We start from the raw sequence: 20,982 nt of genomic DNA on the forward strand, positions 1-20,982 counted from the left end.
ACAGGACGCTCAGGGTTGCCCCTGCGGACTGTACGCAGGTGTCTGACAAAGCAATCTGCATTTGGCCCATCAAGTGCAGAAGTGATCACATCGTACTGCACTGAATTCAGGCCATTAGACTGGAAGGAAGAGCGGACATCAAGCCAACGCCACAACCTCTCAACTACCTCCAGTAGGCATGGCGCCTCACTTCCGGTGCCTCACAATGCTCCCGATCGCAGAATCCCGCGAGAACTGACCCATCGCCCGGACGCGCCCGCTCTCGCGAGACTGGCCGCGGCTGCCATCCGTGGGCAGGTGGGGCGCGAACGCTGGAGAGGAGAGTGGCCGCGACACCAACACCGACACCGCTCGGCCATGTCGGCTCCCGCCCCTCTCAAAGGGATCTTAAAGAACAGGAAGGCGGCGCCGTATCAACGGAACTCGGCTCTAAGTCTGTCCGTCGAGGAAGAGGAGGAGTACAAGTAAGTTGGAGTGTTGAGTGGAATTACCCACTCCGTGGCCCGGGCATTACTGTTACCGTCCCCCGGGCCCCGTGAGGACGGCAGTGAAACCTCTTCCCTCCGCCGGTAAAGTGAACTGCCAAAGGCTGGTTTCTCTTTGCGTTGCCAGGTTACTGACAAGCCGCCTCAGTCGGAGGCTCCTATTTGGGTGGGCGACAGGTTCTCGTAATGACGGGGCAGGTCCTTCCATCGAGCCTTGACTTGTTACCATCTTCCATTAAACGTGCTGCCTGACGCACATTTCTTAACTGCGCGCTCTGTTACAACACTGGCTGCTGCACCTTGATATTCCCTGTGGCCGCTTCCGTCCCTTGCATGTGTCCATGTAAGGCACTGTGGTTGAAATCACTGAACTTCGTCAACTGAGGCGGACCCACCGGAACGAAGTTGGTTATGGGGTCAGAGATGGCTGATGAAATGGGCCAGGAGGTTGCTGACGGAGTAGGTGCGGAGTGGTACGCTCTTTTTTTCTAAACATGTCTAATCTATGCAACCGGGATATGGCTCCACGTTTTTTGTACATCCATGCATTCTTTTCAACAACACTAGGAGGGAACTCTCGTGGTCGTGGGGAGAACAGGCAAGGTCCTGACAGATAACAAACAACAGAATCGAACCTGGGCTGCTGACCCTGGAATAGCGTCCTTCGTGTTTCTTTTTTAGCAGTCATGAGCCAGGGACTCAAAGTGTCAGTGAAAATGTCATGGTTTTCCTGGAAGGCTCTGAGCTCATCTTGAATCTTTTCAGCCAAGTGGTAATATGTTCCTGTGATAGAGCTCAGAATAGAGTATCTGTTTTGTGAGTTTGGTGTATGATTTCAATCGTTAGAGAAGCAGACGGGAGATTCTGTGGACATGAAAGAGAGACACACGGATGGTATTTTGCCTCCTAGGTGCTAGGGTCAGGAGTTTGTTTGATCCGGTCCACAGCATTCTGGGGTGGGGGTTGAACAGCCGGAAGTCATGATACATATTGGTGCCAAGAATATAGATAGGAAATTGGAGGAGGTCCTAAAGAGAGACTATAGAGAATTAGGAGGAAAGCTGAAAGATGGGACCTCTAGGACAGTAATCTCTGGATTGCTGTTTATACCAAGTGCTAATGATGGTTGAAGGGTAGTAACTGTTCCTGAACCTGATGGTGTTAGTTCTGAGGTTCCTGTACTTTTTTCCTGACGGCAGCAGTGAAAAGAGAGCATGTCCTGTGTGGTGGGGGTCCCTGATGTTGAATGTTGCTTTCCTGTGACAGTGTTTCGTGTAGAAGGGCTCAGTAGTGGGGAGGGCTTTACCCATGACAGACTGGGCCGTGTCCAGTACTTTTTTTTTGGAGCATTTTCTGTTCAAGGACATTGGTGTTTCCATACCAGGCTATGATGCAGCCAGTCAATATACTCTACACCACACATATGTAGAAGATGGTCAGAGTTTTTGATGCCATGCCAAAGCCACTGTCTAATCCAATTTAGTACCTCATTTTGAATGCCGACCGACAAACCTTCTTGACCAACTTCCCTTACGGGACCTTGTCAAATGCCTTGTCATGTAGACAACATCCACTGCATGCCTTCATCCATTTTCCTGGTAACTTCTTTGAAAATTCTATTAGACTGGTTAGACCTGACCTACTACACACAAAGACATGCTGACTATCCTTAATCATCAGTCCATGTCTATCCAAATATTTATCTATCTGTTCCCTTAGAATACCTTCCAATAACTTTCCCACAACTGATGTCAGACTCACCGTCCTACAATGTCCTGGTTTATCCTTAGAGTCTTTTTAAATGGTGGAAGAACATTAGCTATCCTCCAGTCCTCTGGAACCTCTCCTGTCACTAAGGATGATAGGACCCCAGCAATTTCTGCACTTTCCTCCTGTAGGGTCTGAGGGAACTCCACCCTGATTTGCTTCAAGATAGCAAGCACCTCCTTCTCTGTAATTTTTATAGGGTGCATGTAGTTGATGCCGCTTTGCGTCACTTCTTTCAACCCTGTGTCTGTCTCCTGAGTAAGTATAGAGGCAAAAAAAATTTAAGATCTGCCCCATCTGTTTCGGCTTCAGTTTTGTCCCTTGCAATTCTTTCAGTCTTAACACATCTGTAGATTTCCTTGGGATTCTCCTTCATTTCGTCTGCTAGACCAACTTCATGCTTTCTTTAAGCTTTCTTTATTTTTTTAAAGTGCTCTTTTGCATTTCTTGTACTCTATAAGCACCTAATTTGTTCCTGCCTGCATATACCTGCTATGCACCATTTTTCTCTTAATCAGGGCCTCAATATCAATTGAAAACCAAGGTTCCCTACACTTGTTATCTTTACCTTTTACTCTGACGGGCACAGCAAAGCTTTGTACTTTAAAAAATTTTGCTGTTGAAGGCCTCCCATTTAGCACGTACACCTTTGCCAGAAAACAACCTGTCCTAATCCATACTTACTGGATCATTTCAAATACCACAAAAATGGCCTGTCTCCAATTTAGAATCTCAATTCCCAGACCAGACCTATCTCTTTGTATATTTGCTTTGAAATTAATGGCAATGGTCACTAGATGCAAAGTGTTCCCCTTCACAATCTTACGTCACCTGCCCAGTCTCATTCCTTAACAGCAGATCCAGTATCACACACTGTCTTGTTGAGACTTCTACGTATTGATGAAAAACTTCCCTGAATTCATCTAGTCCTTTTACAATATAGGATTCCCACTCAAAATGTGGAAAGTTAAAATAACCTTATTAGCAACCTTATGTTTCTTGCAACTGTCTGTGATCTTTCTACAAATTTGTTCCTCTAAAGCCCTTGCACTGTAGGGTGGTCTGTAATATAGCCACATTAATGTATTCGTACCTTTCTTATTTCTCAGTTCCACCCATAATGCCTCATTAGATGAGTTCTGTAGTCTGTCCTTGCAGAGCACTGCTGTGACATTTTCCCTGATTAGATATGCCTCCCCTCCTCCTTTAATCCCTCCCGCTCTGTCATGTCTAACACAACAGCATATTGAGCTGTCAGTCCTGTCCCTCCTGCAACGAAGTGTAACTAATTGCTACAATATCATAATTCAAGGTGTTGATCCATTCCTTCAGCTCATTTGTCTTTCCTAAGATGCTTCTTGCAATGAAGTATACGCAGCTCAGGACACTGGTCACACCATGCTCAACCTTTTGATTCCTGACTTTGAGGTCCTGTCCACATATGTCTCCACAACCTCTCCATGAATTTTTGTGGCACTCTGGTTCCCATCCTCCTGCAATTCTGGTTTAAAATCCAAATGCAACATTAGCAAACCTTTCCGCTTGGATATTAGTAGTTCCTCCTCCAGTTCAGGTGCAAACCTTCTCTTTGTACAGGTCCCACCTTCACAGGAAGAGAGCCCAATGATCCAAAAATCTTAAGCCGTCTCTCCAATACCAACTCCTTAGCCATGTACTCAACTGTATAATCTTCCTAGTTCTGGCCTCACGGGCAGCAATCCTGAGTTCACAACCCTGGAGTCCTGCCCTTTAACTTAGCCATTGAGCTAGCATCTGCTGTGGCCTGTTGCTCTGGTAGGCAAATTGAAGTGAATCTAAGTTGCTTCACAGGCAGGAGTTGATATGTTTCATCACCAACCTGTCAAAACATTTCATCACTGTGGATGTAGGTGGTACTGGATGATAGTCATTGAGGCAGGTCACAACTTTCTTCTTGAGCACTTGCATAATTGAAGTCTGTTTGAAGCAGGTGAGTACCCCAGACTGCCAAAGTGAGTGGTTAAAGATCACAATGAACCCTCTAGCCAGTTGATCAGCACAGGTTTTCAGTACTTGGCAAGGTACCCTGTTTGGGCTGGAAGCTTTTTGTGGGTTCACCCTTCTGAGGGCTGCTTGGCTATCAGCCTCAGAGACTGAAATCATTGAGGCTGTGGGAGTTTCTGATTGTTCTTCCATGTTTTGACAGTCAAAGTGAGCAGAGAAAGCATTGAGCTCATCTGGAAACGAAGTATTTTGTCAGTTGATATTGCTTTATAAGAGGTGATAGTATTCAAGTCCTGTCACATCTGTCAAGCATTGCTTCAAGTTTAGTCTGAATTGCCACTTTGCCAGTGAGATGGCTTTCTGGAGATTGTACCGGGACCTTTTGTAACTTTCTTGATAACTGGACCTGAATGCCTCTGATCTGGCCCTCAGCAGATTGCAGATCTCATGGTTCATCCAGGGCTTCTGATTGGGGAAGACTGAATAATTTTGTGGTGACACTCTCATTTTAATGAAGTCAGTGACAGCCATGGTGTACTCATTCAGATTTACAGATGAGTCCTTGAACACGGCCCAGTCCACTGACTCTAAGTAATTGTGAAGTTGCCTCTCTGCCTCCCACAACCATCTCCTTGTTGTCCTAATTGCTGGAGCTTGCTCTTTAGCCTCTGCCTGTGTGAAGGTAGGAGAAGTACAGGCCAGTTATCCGATTTACTGAAATGCAGTCTGGGCATGGACTGGTAGACATTCCTTATCTTAGTATTAGTGGTCTAGTGTGTGGGGACCTTTGGTGCTACAGGTTATTGCAAATGGCAGGGTATTCTTCAGACAAGCCTGGTTGAAGTCCCTGACTGTGAAATCAGTCAGGATGGACTGTTTCATGTCTGGAGTTGGCAACATGCAGTATCTCAAGCACTTGATAATAGTTGACCATTGGTAGTATGTAAACTGTGCTCAGAATTATGGAGGAGAGCTCCCTAGGTAAATAGAATGGAATGGCATTTAACAATTAGGTGTTCAAGGTCAGGGGAGAGAAAATAATTAGATAAAACCACCACATTGAAGCAACACCAGAAGTTCATCATGAAATGCCCACATCCAGCTTTTGCCTTTTCTGAATCTGCCTTTTGGTCACTATGGAAAATTGAGAAGTCTTCTGGTTTGATTGCTGAATCTGGCATGCTGAGAAAAAGCCAAGTTTCAGTCAGACACAATACAACAGTACCCCATTTCTCTCCAATGCAACAATCTTGCTCTCAATGATTGCACGTTTGCTAACAAGATGATGGGTAGAGAGGGCCTCATCCGTCTGCATTGCAGTTCCTCTCTCCCCTCTCCCCCCCCCAACTTCACTTCCGGTCATGGAGTTGAACCTCCATCTGCTTTAAGATGCCGTAGCTGCCATGTCCGCTGAGACCTTCAGACAATCATGAAATCTGTAGGTGTGGATTGTTAAGTTGTTTTAAAAGTACATTGCTTAGAGGGAAATTATATACTGGACATTGCAGAAAGAGTAATTTGAAAGAGATAGTTTTATAACTATATTTAGAAGTATTGACCACAGCCCACAGAACATCACTGTGGTCCACCAGGTGAGTTTCACTATTGTGATGCTGGGGAGTTAGGAGTCCTTTTGCAGGGTTCCCTGAAAATCAACTTGCAGGGTGTGTCAGTGATAAGGAAGGCAAATGCAATGTTGGCATTGATTCCAAGAGAACTAAAATAAGAGCAAAGGTGTAATGTGGAAGCTTTATAAGGCATTGTTCAAACTGCACTTTGAGAATTCATGAGCGATTTTGGGACCCTCATCTAAGAAAGCATGCTGGTATCTTCTTGTCCAGAGCAGGTTCACAAGAATGATTCTGGGAATGAAAAGATCAATGTATACAGAGTGTTTGATGGCTCAGGGCCTGTACTTGTTGGAGGTGTTATTGGGGGGTGGGGTCTCAATGTTGAAAAGCTTATATGGAGTGGATGTGAAGAGGATGTTTCCTATAGCGTGACTCTAGCATTGGAGGGCACAGCCACAGAATAGAGGGACGTTATTTAAAACAGAGATGAGGAAAAGACCTTCTTTCACCAGAGGATAATGAATCTGCGGAATTCATTTCCACGCGTGGCTGTGGAGGCCAAGTCATTGAGTGTATTTAAAGTGGAGGTTGATAAGTTTTCAATTACTAGGGGTGTGCAAGGTTATGGACAGAAGGCAGGAGAATGGGTTTGAGAGGGACAATAAATCAGCCGTGATGGAATGACAGAGCAGGCTTATTGGCCAAATGGCCTATTTCTGCTCTGATGTCTTATGAAATTATTTATGAATGACTTAGACTGCCAAATTGATCTGGCAGCATGTATTTAGTCCCTAGTTGCATATGCTTTACTGGGAGAATTTACTGGCATTGCTTTATTTATCCTTCAATTGAATTTGGAGGATTTTAGAGGGACAGTATTGATACTCTGTTTTCTTGACGTACTTCTGTATGTATTCCAGGTCCAGAAGCATAATGGAGTGCAGGGATCTTACTCCCTTTTTGGAGACCTTGAGTTTAGTGTCATGTCTGAAACTTGGATCCTTGAGTTCCATTTTCCTTAATTAAGCAATGGCCACTCAGCTGTATTGGAGGTGATGCCAAACCACGTATATAATTTTAATTTAATTTTCTTTTTTCCAGTAAAAAGACACAAAAATGGGATGAAATGAACATTCTTGCTACGTATCATCCAGAAGGAAAGGATTATGGGTTAATGAAGATCGATGAGCCCAGTACACCGTACAACAGGTAAATGAAATTATTTTCCAGACTTTCTCAAAGATGTAGCATATCTCAATGTTTACCTGTGATTAAAAGGTTTGGAAAACTGTAGATTAAGTTTTCTACTTTTATACCCACAATTCAGCGTGCAATTTGAAGAATACATCTCATGCTGCTCTATACACACCTTCAGTGATGTAACCTGGGGATTTTGGCTGTTTCTGGTCTTTCAACGTCAGACACCCTCACCCAGGCAACCTGGGGATTTTGGCTGTTTCTGGTCTTTCAATGTCAGACACCCTCACCCAGGCAACAAGCCACAACTTGTATTCAGGTGGCATGTGCTACAGATCCCCATGGACCTGCTCTCTTCATCCAAAGCTATCTTGAGGCTTTCTCTACTGCCTCTCTGATGTTTCCAATGGCACTCTGCCTCCTTGTTCTAATGACACCCAGTGCACCCAGGTCTCTGTGAAGAGACTGTCCAGTGAAGCCCTGGCAGTCCACCTCAAGGGGCATACATATCCTTCCCTGCCTCCAATAGTCACTGACCAGTTCTTTGTACCTGGCAAGCTTTCTATCATGGGCTTCCTCCAGGCACTCCTTCCAAGGCACTGTCAGCTTGAGGAAGATTTTGCTGCCTCTGAGACCAGGAGGATGTCTGGTCTCAGGTGGTCTTGACTATGTGCTGTGGGAACTTTAGTTGTTCCTCCAAGTCGGTCATGAGGTGATGCCAGAATCCCTGTGGATGGCTTTATGTACTCTTGCTTCCGGTTGCTCTGCTGCTCTCACGAAGGTGATGATTTGATTGCAGGGTTGAGGTAATTTGCTGGTAGATTCTTAAGATTGCTCCTGCTAGGATCTTCAATACCTGGTCATGTCTCCTTTCGGGCAACAACTCAGGATGTGCTCCAAGATCCCTCTCCTGGAACATAACAGACAGTCTGATGCATTAACCTTCCTTCAGCTGTGCAGGTTGAATGGACTAGGCAAGATGTCATACACCTCCTGAACTAGGAACTTGGTGTGGCTCTGCTCAGCAGAGATCAGTCCATGTCTCTTTCCTTTCCATGGCCTGCTTCCACCTGGTCCAAGCTCCCTGCTACTTCATGCCTACTGCTTTGGTGGATCTCTTCATCCATGGCTGCTCTCTCTCTCTCTCACTCTCTCTCTTGTGGATGAGTTTGCATTTCTCCCTCCCCTTAGCCGTGTCATACCGAGAGACTGGGAAGCTTTCCAGGCCAGCTGTTCCTTGGGTCACTGGTCCCACCAGGATATTGAGGGACAGCTGAGACAGCCTGATGCATGGCCTCTTTTTTTTCCTCTGCTTCCTCCTGGAATTCACAATAACCCCTGCCTGGGTCACCTTTGGGTCATTAGACTCCCTGTACTGCATCACCTCTCCAAGGATTTCAAGGGCAGCCGTAGCTTGGTGTTCTTTCCACAGAGGGTGATGCTGCTGAGAGTATCCCAACTATCTCCAGAGGCCTTTCTCTCTAGGTTCTGAACAATGGAAATTGGAACTTTATATACCAGCATTGGCTGAAGAATCCTCAGTATGGTGCCATGCTGTGGTATCCACACTTGCGTCGAAGCAGATCTTTTTCAGCATGAATGTGAGGCAGCTGTGAGCTTTCCTCTCCAACGAAGGCTACATCAATACATCTGTGCAGAAGGAAGGTGTGCCTGGGTGCTTGGAGCACACAGGAGTGGTGACCCAGCTTATTTGAGAGGCATGGGACAACAGAGGAGGTGCTCTGTCAGGTTCATTTGATTACTGACAGTTGCAATTTTATAGTATGGCAGATTGGGTAGATGCATTAAAGCTATAAAGAGCAATTAAAATTCATTGATGTGTAAGTCGAGCAGAATATCAATTTTATTATATTCATTTTTTTTGAAATTGGGCAACTTTGCAAATTGTTTCAAGTTTGAGTTAAGAACTTCAGTGTAGTACAATTAAGAAAACCTCTTGAAGGTAAAATGGAAAAAAAGCTTGATGAAAAGTTGTGCATCTGTTTTATGCCAAGTAAAGGTCATAAGCACTCCTTATAAGGTAGGTATAAACTAATTTAAGTGATAGGATGCATATCACCAGGTACCTAGTTTGTTATTGACAGCCCAAACTGTTCCTCAGTTGACTTATTTATAGTACATCCAGTGTTCGCTGTACATTTAGTAGCATGTTCTGTTTACCTTTCTTTACCTTGTGCTTCATGAGGTAGGTCTACTCTTTTCTTACCTTATGCTGGGTTCAGATCAGTTCCTTGTCATTGAAATAAATTTGCTCATGAATTAAACTAAAAAGAGGCATTGGAAGAGCTTGATTCTCATTTTTTGTAATTACTATCACCTCCTTCGGTCTGCCATGTCCTTTTATACTTAGAATGATAATTTCTTTCATATGCAGCATGTTGGTACCAATTTTGCCTTCAAAAGAAACAAAATAGATCGCTTTTTAATAATCACATAATGAGAATTATTGGGACTTGGAAAGGAATAATGCTTATAATCCAAGGTGTTTTTTTTCCTGTACTTTAATATAAACAAAATATATGGTATGGTAATTTAAGAGAGAATTTCTTGAACATTTGTTTGAGGTCAACTTGCCAAATGGAAGCCTCATGAGAAACAAGACCTTCATACCTCTGACTATTGACTAATATGGAGTATAATATAGTTTTTAAGGTTCCATTTGTAAAAGAAAAATTGATCATTAGGTTTTATCATCTTGTAGTGTTTCTTTATATATTTTTATTCAATATTTAAAATGTTCATTTGTTAACACATCTAAAATGAACAATTTGTATTTCTGATAAATTCCAATTTTGCACAATACTCTTGTTGTTTCTTACACTTTATCTTGCATTAAAATTATTAACCTAGTGTCTAGGTATGGTTGCAAATACGTTCTAATGCTTTCTTTATTGTCCAGGATAGTAGGAGGTGATGATGATGATGAAGCTGCAATGAGTGACTCCGAATCAAATATAAACATTACTGCAGAAATACTAGCTAAGAAGTGAGTATATTTCCACTAAAATCTGTACCTTTAGTTGTACCTGCTCTGTGGTTTCAGTAACATTTGCTTTCTTCCAGTAGTTTTGTATGTTTCAGTTTTGAGATTGGAACCGTCCAAAAGATGAGGACAGATTGGAATGGAGCTCAGGTGAAAATGGTCGGACTAAAATTCTGCCGTGGAATTCTTCATGGCGTATTCCTTTGTGGCTTTGTATACTTTATGTACTTGAGGCTCTAAATAGAACAAGATCAAATCCAACTGGTTGAAGCAAATAAACCTACAGTTGCTCAAGATCCAAAAGGGGGAAAAACAAATGTAGTAAGTGCTCAAAAATAATCCAGAAACACAAACTAAGGCTAACAAGTATTGCATATCAGAAATGGAAAAGATGAACATAAATGGAGGAGAGGGTCAAGAAAGAACAGAGAGAATGCCTGTGATGGTAATGTGTTGAGGCAAACTGTAGCTGTGTGAACTTAGCATACGCACAGCTTACTACCCATAACCTGCACATCTTTGGAATGTGGGAGGAAAACAGAGCATCCAGAGAGATCCCTCACGGTTACAGGGGTAGCATACAAATGCCTCACAAACAGTGGCAGGAATTGAATCTCGATTGCTGGTGCTGTTAAGTATTGTGCTAATCAGTACCCTATAGTTTTGCTCCATTTAACTACAATTTAGGCTTGTAATCATGGCAGAATGTCAAACCACTTCTTCTGGGCTAGTGGTGCACCACTGAACTGAATAAAACTGAATACTGTAGTGGTATGCTACACGCAGCGCTAAAATAACAACACGGAGTTGGTAAACTGCAGCTAAAGAAGATTTTATTTGAACTTCACGGACTCGCTTTAAAGTCTCCTTGATCCTGCCCTCCCCGTGCGCGGATGCTGTAGGAGTCACGTATTCACAGTCCCGCGCGAGCTTTTCCCTTTGTTGGTGAAGCAGACCAGGCCTTTATGCCGGCGCGCTGGCTATTTGTGAGCCGGTTCGAGTGCGCTAGGAAGTGGGTCGCCACATAACCCCCCACCCCCCCAGAACCGGTGATACACTCCCCAATGTCCACAGTCTGGGCCGGACCCTGTTTGGGAGGTCGGCCCCTGTGCCGCAGTGCCGGGAAATCGACCGGTTGCGCCACGTCCACATGGGCCGGTTTGAGTCGGTCCACCGTGAAAACCTCCTCCCTCCCCCCAACGTCCAGCACGAACGTGGATCCCTTTGTTCCTGAGCAACATAAAAGGCCCCTCATAGGGCTGTTGCAGTGGTGGCTGATGCCCACCCCTTCGTACAAACACAAACTTACAGTTCTGCAGGTCTTTGTGTACGCAGGTCGGGTTCTGCCCATGCTGCAAAGTGGGTATGGGGGCCAGGTTGCCGAGCCTCTCGCGTAGTTTGCCCAAGACTGCTGCGGGTTCTTCGTCGTGCCACCTTGGGGCTGGTATGAACTCCCCGAGGACGACCAGGGCTGTGCCGTACACCAACTCGGCCGACGAGGTGTGCAGATCGTCTTTGGGCGCCGTGCTGATGCCGAGTAGGGCCCAGGGAAGCTCGTCCACCCAGTTAGCTCCCCGCAGGCGGGCCATGAGAGCCGACTTTAGGTGACGGTGGAAATGCTCCACCAGGCCATTCGACTGTGGGTGGTAGGCAGTTGTGTGGTGCAGCTGTGTCCCCAAACCATCCAGATGCAGTAAATGGGCAGCCCGCTCGCGCTGTGAGAGTCCGAAAGTTCTTATGAGCAGGGCTTTGAATTCCGTGTATTTGCCGTCCGCTGGGGGAGACTGTACGAACTCCTCAACCTGGGCCGCTGTCTCCTGGTCGAGGGAGCTCACCATATAGTAGAAACGTGTGTCCTCTGAGATTATCTGCCGAACGTGGAATTGGGTTTCTGCTTGCTGGAACCATAGGTGAGGTCGCAGCGTCCAGAAGCTTGGCAGTTTCAACTAAACTGCATGAACAGGTGCGGCGTCGTTCATCTCCGGTCCAAATATCGTTTGGACTGTCAGGGTCACCAATTGTAGCGGTGTGCTACACACAATGCTAAAATAACGACACGGAGTCGGTAAACTGCAGTTAAAGAAGATTTTATTTGAACTTCGCGGCCTCACTTTAAAGCCTCCCTGATCCCGCCCTCCCCGGGCGCGGATGCTGTAGGAGGCACGTATTCACAGTCCCGCGCGTGCTTTTCCCTTTGTTGGTGAAGCAGACCTAGTGCCCTTTTGGGACTGGCCTTTGTGCCGGCGCACTGGCTATTGGTGAGCCGGTTCGAGTGCGCTAGGAAGTGGGTCGCCACAATACTACTTTTCATTTTTAGAATCTTTTTATTGATACGTAATCATCAACAGCTATAAAATGATACAAAACTTTAACAGATTAATATGCATACAATTAATAAAGCTGAAGAAAAGAAAAAACTGATCTTGAAATATAAAAATGGAAATTTTTAAAAATATATATAGGAAAAAAGAAGAACCCCATCTAACTAAGGGAAAAAAAAACCCCACTAACTATATAAAAAAACCCATTAGGAATCAACCCCCCTGGAGCAATACGTTTGAGCATCATCTAAATATATGAAAAAAGAGTCATCAACCGTCATTTCATATTTATAAAACAAATAAAATTGGAAGGAAACCGTATAACTTAATTCAAATTAAATGATAATGTAACCCTTACCCAACAGGCTGGTATATGTCTAGGGGAAAAAGGAGATCCAGCCACTAACCAACCCACCTCCCGTACATGCAGGTGCTATGAGAATCGAGTTAATGCCTCACGCCCGCCAACAGTATCAAACCCACAACAAATACTGTTATGACATACACTTTAAAGAGTTTACTAAAATTAAAAGAGTAGTAGGCAATACTATATATATATATATACAAGGAAAAAAACAAAAGGCGCCAACTTATCAAAGTTCGGTCTGTTTAGTGCACTCGTTGAAGCTCAAACAATGAACCAATCGACCCATCCGGCCGTCGCACCTGGGACCAGCCCGGTGGTCTAACGAGCAGTCCAGCACACGTCCATCTTCCTCGGCCTCCTCCTCCCACCAAAAACCCGCAAAAACCCCTCCCTCAAGTTCTCAGCATCACAAGACACAATAACATTCCCCATTGATTAACAAATAAATACAATTACCATATCAGCCATTCTAAAGTGAAAACGGCGAGAGAAACACTTATCCGACAAAGAAGCATTCCTACTTGTAACAAACCAAAGAGGCCATTTTGAGTAACATACACAGGACATTGTATATTCTCTCCCCACCAGCAAATGTCATGCCCTCATGGCATTACTAGAGTTCCCCAAAGCTTCTTGCAACACACAAAATCCAACCCAGGTGCAGAAAGCAGTGACATAACTACCCAGGGCAGTAGAAATCACACTCGGTTCTCCCGGTACCACATATGTCAACCGCTCCGGGGGGCGCCTAATCCTCTGAGATCTCCATACCCCTTCTGCCCCACTGGGCTTCCTCGTCACCTACGAACCCACTGTTTCGGACACCCCAGGTCTACCTGACAGACCCGCACCCCCTTCCTCACAGGGGTCCTCCCTCACCTGAGATCTCTCCGGCTCACGCTTGGGTTCCACCCTCTCTCCCACCAATGTAGGCTGCCTCTCCATCTGACCCTCAAGACCTTCCCTCCTCTCACCCAATTCAGTATGGGAAGGGCCAGGAGCCTCCTCTCCTGGTACTGGAGCACCAGCGAATGGGAACAGGGCCCACTCATCTGAGTCGTCCTCCTCTGAATCGGTAGCCATTCCCGGGTGACGGACCCGTCCCCGCTCTTCAGCAGCGGGCTCTTCCCGTTCTCCGCGCCCTCGCAGAGACCTTGTACTAGGTGTAACCTCCCACTCGGGCTCCTTATCCACCTGCACCGCTTGACCCAGTGGCAGCAGGTGATTCCTATGGAGTACCTTGATAGGCCCTTTTCCATTCTCAGGTTTCATCCGGTAAACTGGCAGGTTCGGCATCTGGCTCTCTATTACATAGGGGCTGGCCGCCCATCGATCTGCCAACTTGTGCTTACCAGAGAGTCCCAAATTCCGTAAAAGGACCCGGTCGCCCGGTAATAATTGTACAAACTTCACCTTTCGATCATACCGCATCTTATTCCTCTGATTTTGTTTGGTTGCTGCCGCCTTGGCCAACTCGTGCGCCCGCTGTAACTCCCTCTTCATGTCGGACACGTACTTTAGATGGGACTTCCCGGGAAATTCACCCACTCCACCTCCAAAACACACGTCAATGGGCAACCTCGCTTCCCGCCCGAACATCAGATAATAGGGCGAATACCCTGTAGTATCATTGCGAGTACAATTGTAACAGTGAACCAATTGTCCAATATGACGACTCCACCTGCTTTTCTGCCCAATCTCCAGCGTCCCGAGCATATCCAACAGGGTCCTGTTGAATCTCTCTGGCCGAGGATCACCCTGTGGGTGATAAGGGGTAGTCCTGGATTTCTCAACCCCAAGCATAGTCAGTAATTCCTGGATAAGGCAGCTCTCAAAGTCCCGCCCCTGATCACTATGGATTCGCCTGGGAAGGCCGTAATGCAGGAAATACTTCTCCCATAACGCCTTCGCCACTGTCGTCGCCTTCTGATCCTTGGTGGGAAATGCCTGAGCATAGCGAGTGTAATGATCGGTGATGACTGGTGTTGCTGGTGTCAGGCTCAATCGACAGGAAATCCATACATACCAGGTCCAGAGGTCCCGCACTCTGCAAGTGCGACAGTGGAGCCGCCAACGCTGGCAGGGTCTTCCTCTGGATGCAACGACGGCATCCCCTACAGTATTCTTCGACGTTCCCCCTCATCCGGGGCCAGTAGAACCGGTCTTTGAGTAATCCATATGTCTTTTCCACCCCCAAGTGTCCAGAATCATCATGTAAGGCCTGGAGTATAGCCTGGCGATACTCCTCCGGCAGGACCAGTTGCCAACAGCGGGGTTGGTCCGGAGGCATCGTTACCCGGTACAAGATTTTGTTCTTTAACTTCAACCGAGACCACTCCTTCAACAACAGAAGCACGAATGGGTGTTTCGCCTTCTCAGCCAACGCCACATCCCCCTTCTCAACCGCTCTCCACACTGTGCCAATGCCCGGGTCATTTTGCTGAGCAGTTGCCACTTCCCCCGGACTCAGTTCCCGCAACTGTTTAGTCCCCAGTGCGGTCAGGTCACAGTAAACTAGTGGTATGGCGTCGTCAAAAACCCCCAAATGGTCCACGGCTCGTTCCAGCCTCCCTCTTCCCTCGGCCTTCACGGTGATAGCAAACTGACACATCGCCTTCACTCCAGGGGCAGGGACACTCTCCCACTCCTCGTCCCTCTCCTCCTCCCCAGGCTCCCGACGAGACAATGCATCCGCATCGACATTCTTGCTTCCGGGGCGGTACCTCAGGCTGAAATCATATACCGACAAGGCCGCCAGCCACCGATGTCCTGTGGCATCCAGCTTTGCCGAAGTCAAAATATAAGTGAGAGGATTGTTATCCGTTCTCACCTCAAACTTGGCTCCGTACAGGTAATCGCCCAGCTTGTCCACCACCGCCCACTTCAGCGCCGGGAACTCCAACTTGTGAGTGGGATAGTTTCTCTCCAATGGCGACAAGCTTCGGCTGACAAAGGCTACTGGTCTCAATGCTTTGCCATGCTCCTGGTACAGAACAGCCCCGAGACCCTCTCGGCTGGCATCCGTGTGCAGCACATATGGCTTCTGGGGATCGGCAAAAGCCAACACCGGGGCCTGGGTCAGTGCCCTTTTCAAAGATCGGAACGCCTCTTCACATTGATCATCCCATCTCAAGCCAAAAGGTTCCGCCGGGTTTCAGTATCCTCCAGCGTCCTGCCTCTGGTTCCCCGTCCTCTTCTTCCCCACTGGGGGATAGCCACACAACAGCTGAGTCAACGGGTGACACGCTTTGGCGTATCCTTTCACAAATCGCCGGTAATACCCACAGAACCCCAAAAATGAGCGCAGAGCACCCACTTTCTGGTGTCTCGGCCAGGTGGTCATGGCCTCTATCTTGGTTGGATCAGTAGCCACTCCCTCTCGTGAAATGATATGGCTAATGTAGTTAACCGACGACTTGCAGAACTGGCATTTGTCCAGGGAAAGCTTCAACTCTTCTTCATTAAGCCGGCCCAACACCTTCAACAGCCTCTCCTCATGTTCCTCCAAAATCGATCCAAACACTATCAAATCGTCCAGGTACACCAGCATTTCCAACAGATTCATATCCCCCACAGTTTTCTCCATGAGCCTCTGGAAGGTGGCTGGGGCTCCGGATATGCCTTGGGGCATTCGTTCGAACTGAAAGAACCCCAGCGGGCAGATAAAAGCGGTCTTCTCTTTATCGGCCGCACTCATCGGGATCTGGTAATACCCACTTCTTAAATCCAGCACACTGAACCACTTTGCACCGCTCAGGCAGGCCTACGCATCCTCGACTCTTGGGACAGTATATTGATCAGGGACAGTTCGCCGATTCAACGTCCTGTAGTCAACACACATGCGCACTCGCCCATTCTTCTTCCGTGCCACCACTATTCGGGACGCATAAGGACTTCGAGACTCAGCTATGATTCCGGCCTCCTTCAACTTGCACAAGTGCTGTCGCCCGTCCTCAACATCTGCCAGAGCCAGCCGCCGGGATCTCTCTCGGAACAGGGTGGCCTCTGTCACCCGGATGGTGTGGTGAGTGCTTTTGGCGCAGCCAACATCAAACTCGCCCCGAGAAAAATCAGTTTCCATCTTCAGCATCTTCTCCACTAGCCGGTGTTTCCACTCCGGCGACACAGGGGAATCCCCGAAGTTAAAGGCTTCAGCGGTCAGCTCCCTTTGATGCTCCGATCCCTCCCCGTTAGGGGTCCTCACTGGTGCACTAGACATTACTGTCACCGGGAACAGATGTGCCAGCGGCATTCCCCTCTTAAAGGTGATTTCTCTTGCCGTGGTGTTCCTGACACTTATAGCTATACGCCTCGCATGTACCACCCCTGGTCTCTGCACTTCGGGCCTCACCAGCGCCCCCGCCGGAAATCGTGTCTCCCCTTTAAGATCGTCTGGGGCGTCTACTAACAGGGCTTCTCCCGTCGGCACGCCTGGGAATCTGGGGGTCCCCATCACTAGGGCTACCTCCCCGGGTCAGATCACCTTGGGCCTCGCCTGTGTACACCACACTGTCCCTCGTTTACACTCCGGGTCCAGCCCTTTGGAGGCAACCCCTTCTGCGAACACTGCTCGAAACACTGGATGCACCGAGAGGGTCTCCAGAAAGTCTTCCCCCCCCCTTCTCTTTACAAGCTCCCAGGAGCCGTTGCACAACTGGGGAGTTAGTCCCCACCAGGAGGGCAGCACCACCGGTTTCCACCGGGTCAGGCCACACCAACACCAACGTCTCAATAGCTTCCGACACTCCCACATCGCCCTCCGAGAACTCCAATCTCACCGATAGGTACCCATCGTACGGGTAGTCACCCTCGTTCACACCCCAAATCTTCAGGGATTCAAATGGGGTTATGGGCAAATGCTTTAGATATTGATTGTAGAAAGACCGGTACAATAAGGTCACCTGCGATCCCGTATCAAGAACGGCTTTTGCGTAAATTCCCTCTATCCGTAGACCCACACTCGCACAGGGTCCTACCAGCCCATCCGCAATAGAGGCGTGAGCACCCGGTGGTTTTCCGGCTGATCTCTGGGAACGTGTTCCTCCAGAAGCTCCAGTCCGTTCCCTCACTGAGCCTCTCCTAAGTTTCCCGACACCTCTCCCTTTTTAGTCATAGGGGGGCTTGTCCTCCGACGGACTCCTTGTCTCTCACAATCCCACCTAAAGTGTCCCTCCTCTCCACAGCTATAGCACACCCTCGGCCTTCCACAGTCCCGCCTGAAATGCCCCACTTTCCCACAGTTAAAGCACACACTGCCTGCCGCCCCTCCTCTCCCAGGACGGTTCCTGCTCCCAATCCACTGCACTGATCGCCCCTGAGAGTAGGTACCTCCCCTGTCCCTCCCCTCCAAAGGGGGTTCCCTACTCCCCGGGGGATTGTCATTCCTCCACCCAGCCACCACTTCCTGTATCGCTGAGGATCGCTCCCGTAGGCCCGCGCCCCTTTTCCGCCCCAACGCTCTCTCTTCCTCTCGCACCTCTCTAATCAGTTGCCCGAACGATGGAGGGGGACCTTTCCTATAAGCCTGCCGGATAGTCCACGCCAGCTTGTCCTCCTCCAGAGAGCCACTGAATAGCTGACTCATCCTCACGCTATCCACGTCAGTCGCCTTCACTACCCCCGGCGCCACAGCCCCGAGAGCAAGCCCTCCATCCTAAATATGTACTCAGAGAGCTTTTCCCCTCTCCATTGTTCCAGGCATTGGAACTCTGCTAAAAGCAGCCAGGGTTCCCCTGACAACCCACACGCTCCCTCCAAAACTTCTAGGCATTCCTCCACTGAGGCTCCAGGCTTCTCAGCTTTCAACTCCCGGATGGTTTTGGCTGCTAAACCCCTCAAACTTTCCCCCAATCACTGCCTCTTCTCCTCCTCTGAGCCTGGCCACTCCTCTAACATCAAGGACTTATGCTCGATCCAGGTCTCATAGTCCACCTCCCCGTCCGGAGTAGGCTTGGCTCCGGAGAACACCCCCAGCTTCAGCCGTGGCCTCTTGGCCACTCCGACCAGGGAATTAAGTGCGGCTGCCAGCTCCGAGGCTTCCACCCTACCTGGGGAGCAGGGCTTAGTCACGACTTCCTCCTCCCACCTCCTTTTACTAGTGCTGGGCACCTCTCTGGGGTCTACCTCTAGCTCTAATTCCTCCTCCGATGTCTCCTCAGCCTCGTCCTTGTAGAAGTGGAGCCCCCACGGCCCCTCCTCCCCCGGTACACTGACCGTCGCCGGCAGTTCCACCGTCCTGACTTCAGCACTCGTACGAACCAACACCCAGCTAGACTCTACCTCTTTACCACACCGTCTAGCTACCAATTCTACCTGCCCAATACCCTTCACCGAACTTAAACCCCTCACTATCGCGTCTCCCGAAATTCGAAAATCCACTCCGCTCACTACGCATGCGTACTGTACTGGTACATCTTCAAACTGGCACCAACAAAAAATCTTATCTCTGTCCCTCTCCGTTCTGCTGCCTGCGCGATTCCACAGCCCCTGACAATCCAATCCGGGACGAGCACACCCCACAAATGTAACCCTTACCCAACAGGCTGCTATATGTCTCGGGGAAAAAGGAGATCCAGCCACTCACCAACCCACCTCCCGTACATGCAGGTGCTGTGAGAATCAAGGTTTATGCCTCGCGCCCGCCAACAGTATCAAACCCACAACAAATACCATTATGACATACACTTTAAAGAGTTTACTAAAATTAAAAGAGTAGTAGGCAATACTATATATATATATATATACATACACAAGGAAAAAAACAAAAGGCGCCAACTTATCAAAGTTCAGTCTATTTAGTGCACTCGTTGGAGCTCAAACAACGAACCAATCGACCCATCCGGCCGTCGCACCTGGGACCACCCCGGTGGTCTTATGAGCAGTCCAGCACACGTCCACCTTCCTCAGTGTCTTCCTTGGCCTCCTCCTCCCACCAAAAACCCGCGAAAACCCCTCCCCCAAGTTCCCAGCATCACAAGACACAATAACATTCCCCATTGATTAACAAATGAATACAATTACCATATCAGCCATTCTAAAGTGAAACAACAGCGAGAGAAACACTTATCCGACAAAGAAGCATTCCTACTTGTAACAAACCAAAGAGGCCATTTTGAGTAACATACACAGGACATTGTAGAATAATATTTGGCAAAAGAACCCCATTTTCTCTCAAAATCAAATCGAGGATCAAAAGTTCTACTTCTGATTTTTTTCCAAACTAAGACTAAGACACTTGAGAAAACCATTCAATTAATATAGGGGAAGAAGTAATCCTTCCATTTTAATAAAATAGATTGTTACCTTCTTGCCAGCAGTGTAACAAATGCAATTATGTGTTGATTTGAAGATGAGATACCCTGAATATGATGTGGAACTATTCCAAATAGAACAGTCAATCTATTAGGTTGCAAATTAATTTTCAAAGCTTTAGAAATTGTAGAAAATAAAGATTTCCAAAACGATTTTAAAGAAGAGCATGACCAGAACATATGTGACAAAGTGGCTTCTTCAGTTTTACATCTATCACAATAGTTACCTATACTAGGAAATATTTTAGATAGTCTCTCCTTTGTTAGTAATAACGTTGTACAATTTTAAATTGAATTAAACAATGGTTGGCACATACAGAAGAAGAATTTACGTTTTTCAAAACTCAAAGTCAATCTTCATTAACAAAGGTCATATTAAGTTCTCTCTCCCAATCTTGTTTAGTCTTTAGTGATAAGTTCTCTTTTTATAACAAAAATAAATTGTAAATTCTACTAATGGAACCTTTCACTAAGGGATTCAATTTCAAAATGGTATCCAACAAATCAAATTCTTGTAAATATGGAAACTTAGTTAAATATTGTTGTAAAAAATGTCTAACCTGAAAATATTGCAAAAAAAGTGTATGAGCGAGAGAAAATTTATTAATTAACTCTTCAAAAGTCATCAATCGACCATCAGAAAATAAATCTGTAAAAGAATGAATTCCTTTATTTTTCCATAGAAAAAAAATGGGGTCAGTTGTAGAAGGGTTAAATAAAAAATTTTGATATAAAAAAAACTAGATAAATTGTTTAAGATTAAAAGAATTTCGCAACTGAACCCAAATCCGTAGGGATTGTTTAATAACCAGATAGAGATTTAAATTTGGTATTTTAGAGAGCTGTAAAGGTAAAGATTTAAATTTGGAACTTCAGCGAGCTGTAAAGTTAACTCTTAAAATTGGAGTTAAATGAAATTGTTTAACAGCTTTTAATTCCAAATCAACCCATAATGGTTTTTGGCTCTTATCAAGCCA

General features: G+C 46.8%; 1 protein-coding gene across 1 annotated transcript in view; it reads left to right on the top strand.

The window, feature by feature from the left end:
• ppp1r2 (protein phosphatase 1, regulatory (inhibitor) subunit 2) overlaps positions 1 to 20,982 on the top strand; it is a 34,488-nt gene continuing 13,506 nt past the window's right edge. Inside the window, exons 1-3 of the mRNA XM_059945379.1 lie at positions 1 to 464; positions 6,908 to 7,015; positions 9,924 to 10,010. Coding sequence (XP_059801362.1) covers positions 358 to 464; positions 6,908 to 7,015; positions 9,924 to 10,010 — 302 coding nt within the window. The 5' untranslated portion in view covers positions 1 to 357. The remainder of the gene's footprint in view (positions 465 to 6,907; positions 7,016 to 9,923; positions 10,011 to 20,982) is intronic.

This window comes from Hypanus sabinus, chromosome 2, assembly GCF_030144855.1.
Source record: "Hypanus sabinus isolate sHypSab1 chromosome 2, sHypSab1.hap1, whole genome shotgun sequence".
Lineage (NCBI taxonomy): Eukaryota > Metazoa > Chordata > Chondrichthyes > Myliobatiformes > Dasyatidae > Hypanus > Hypanus sabinus.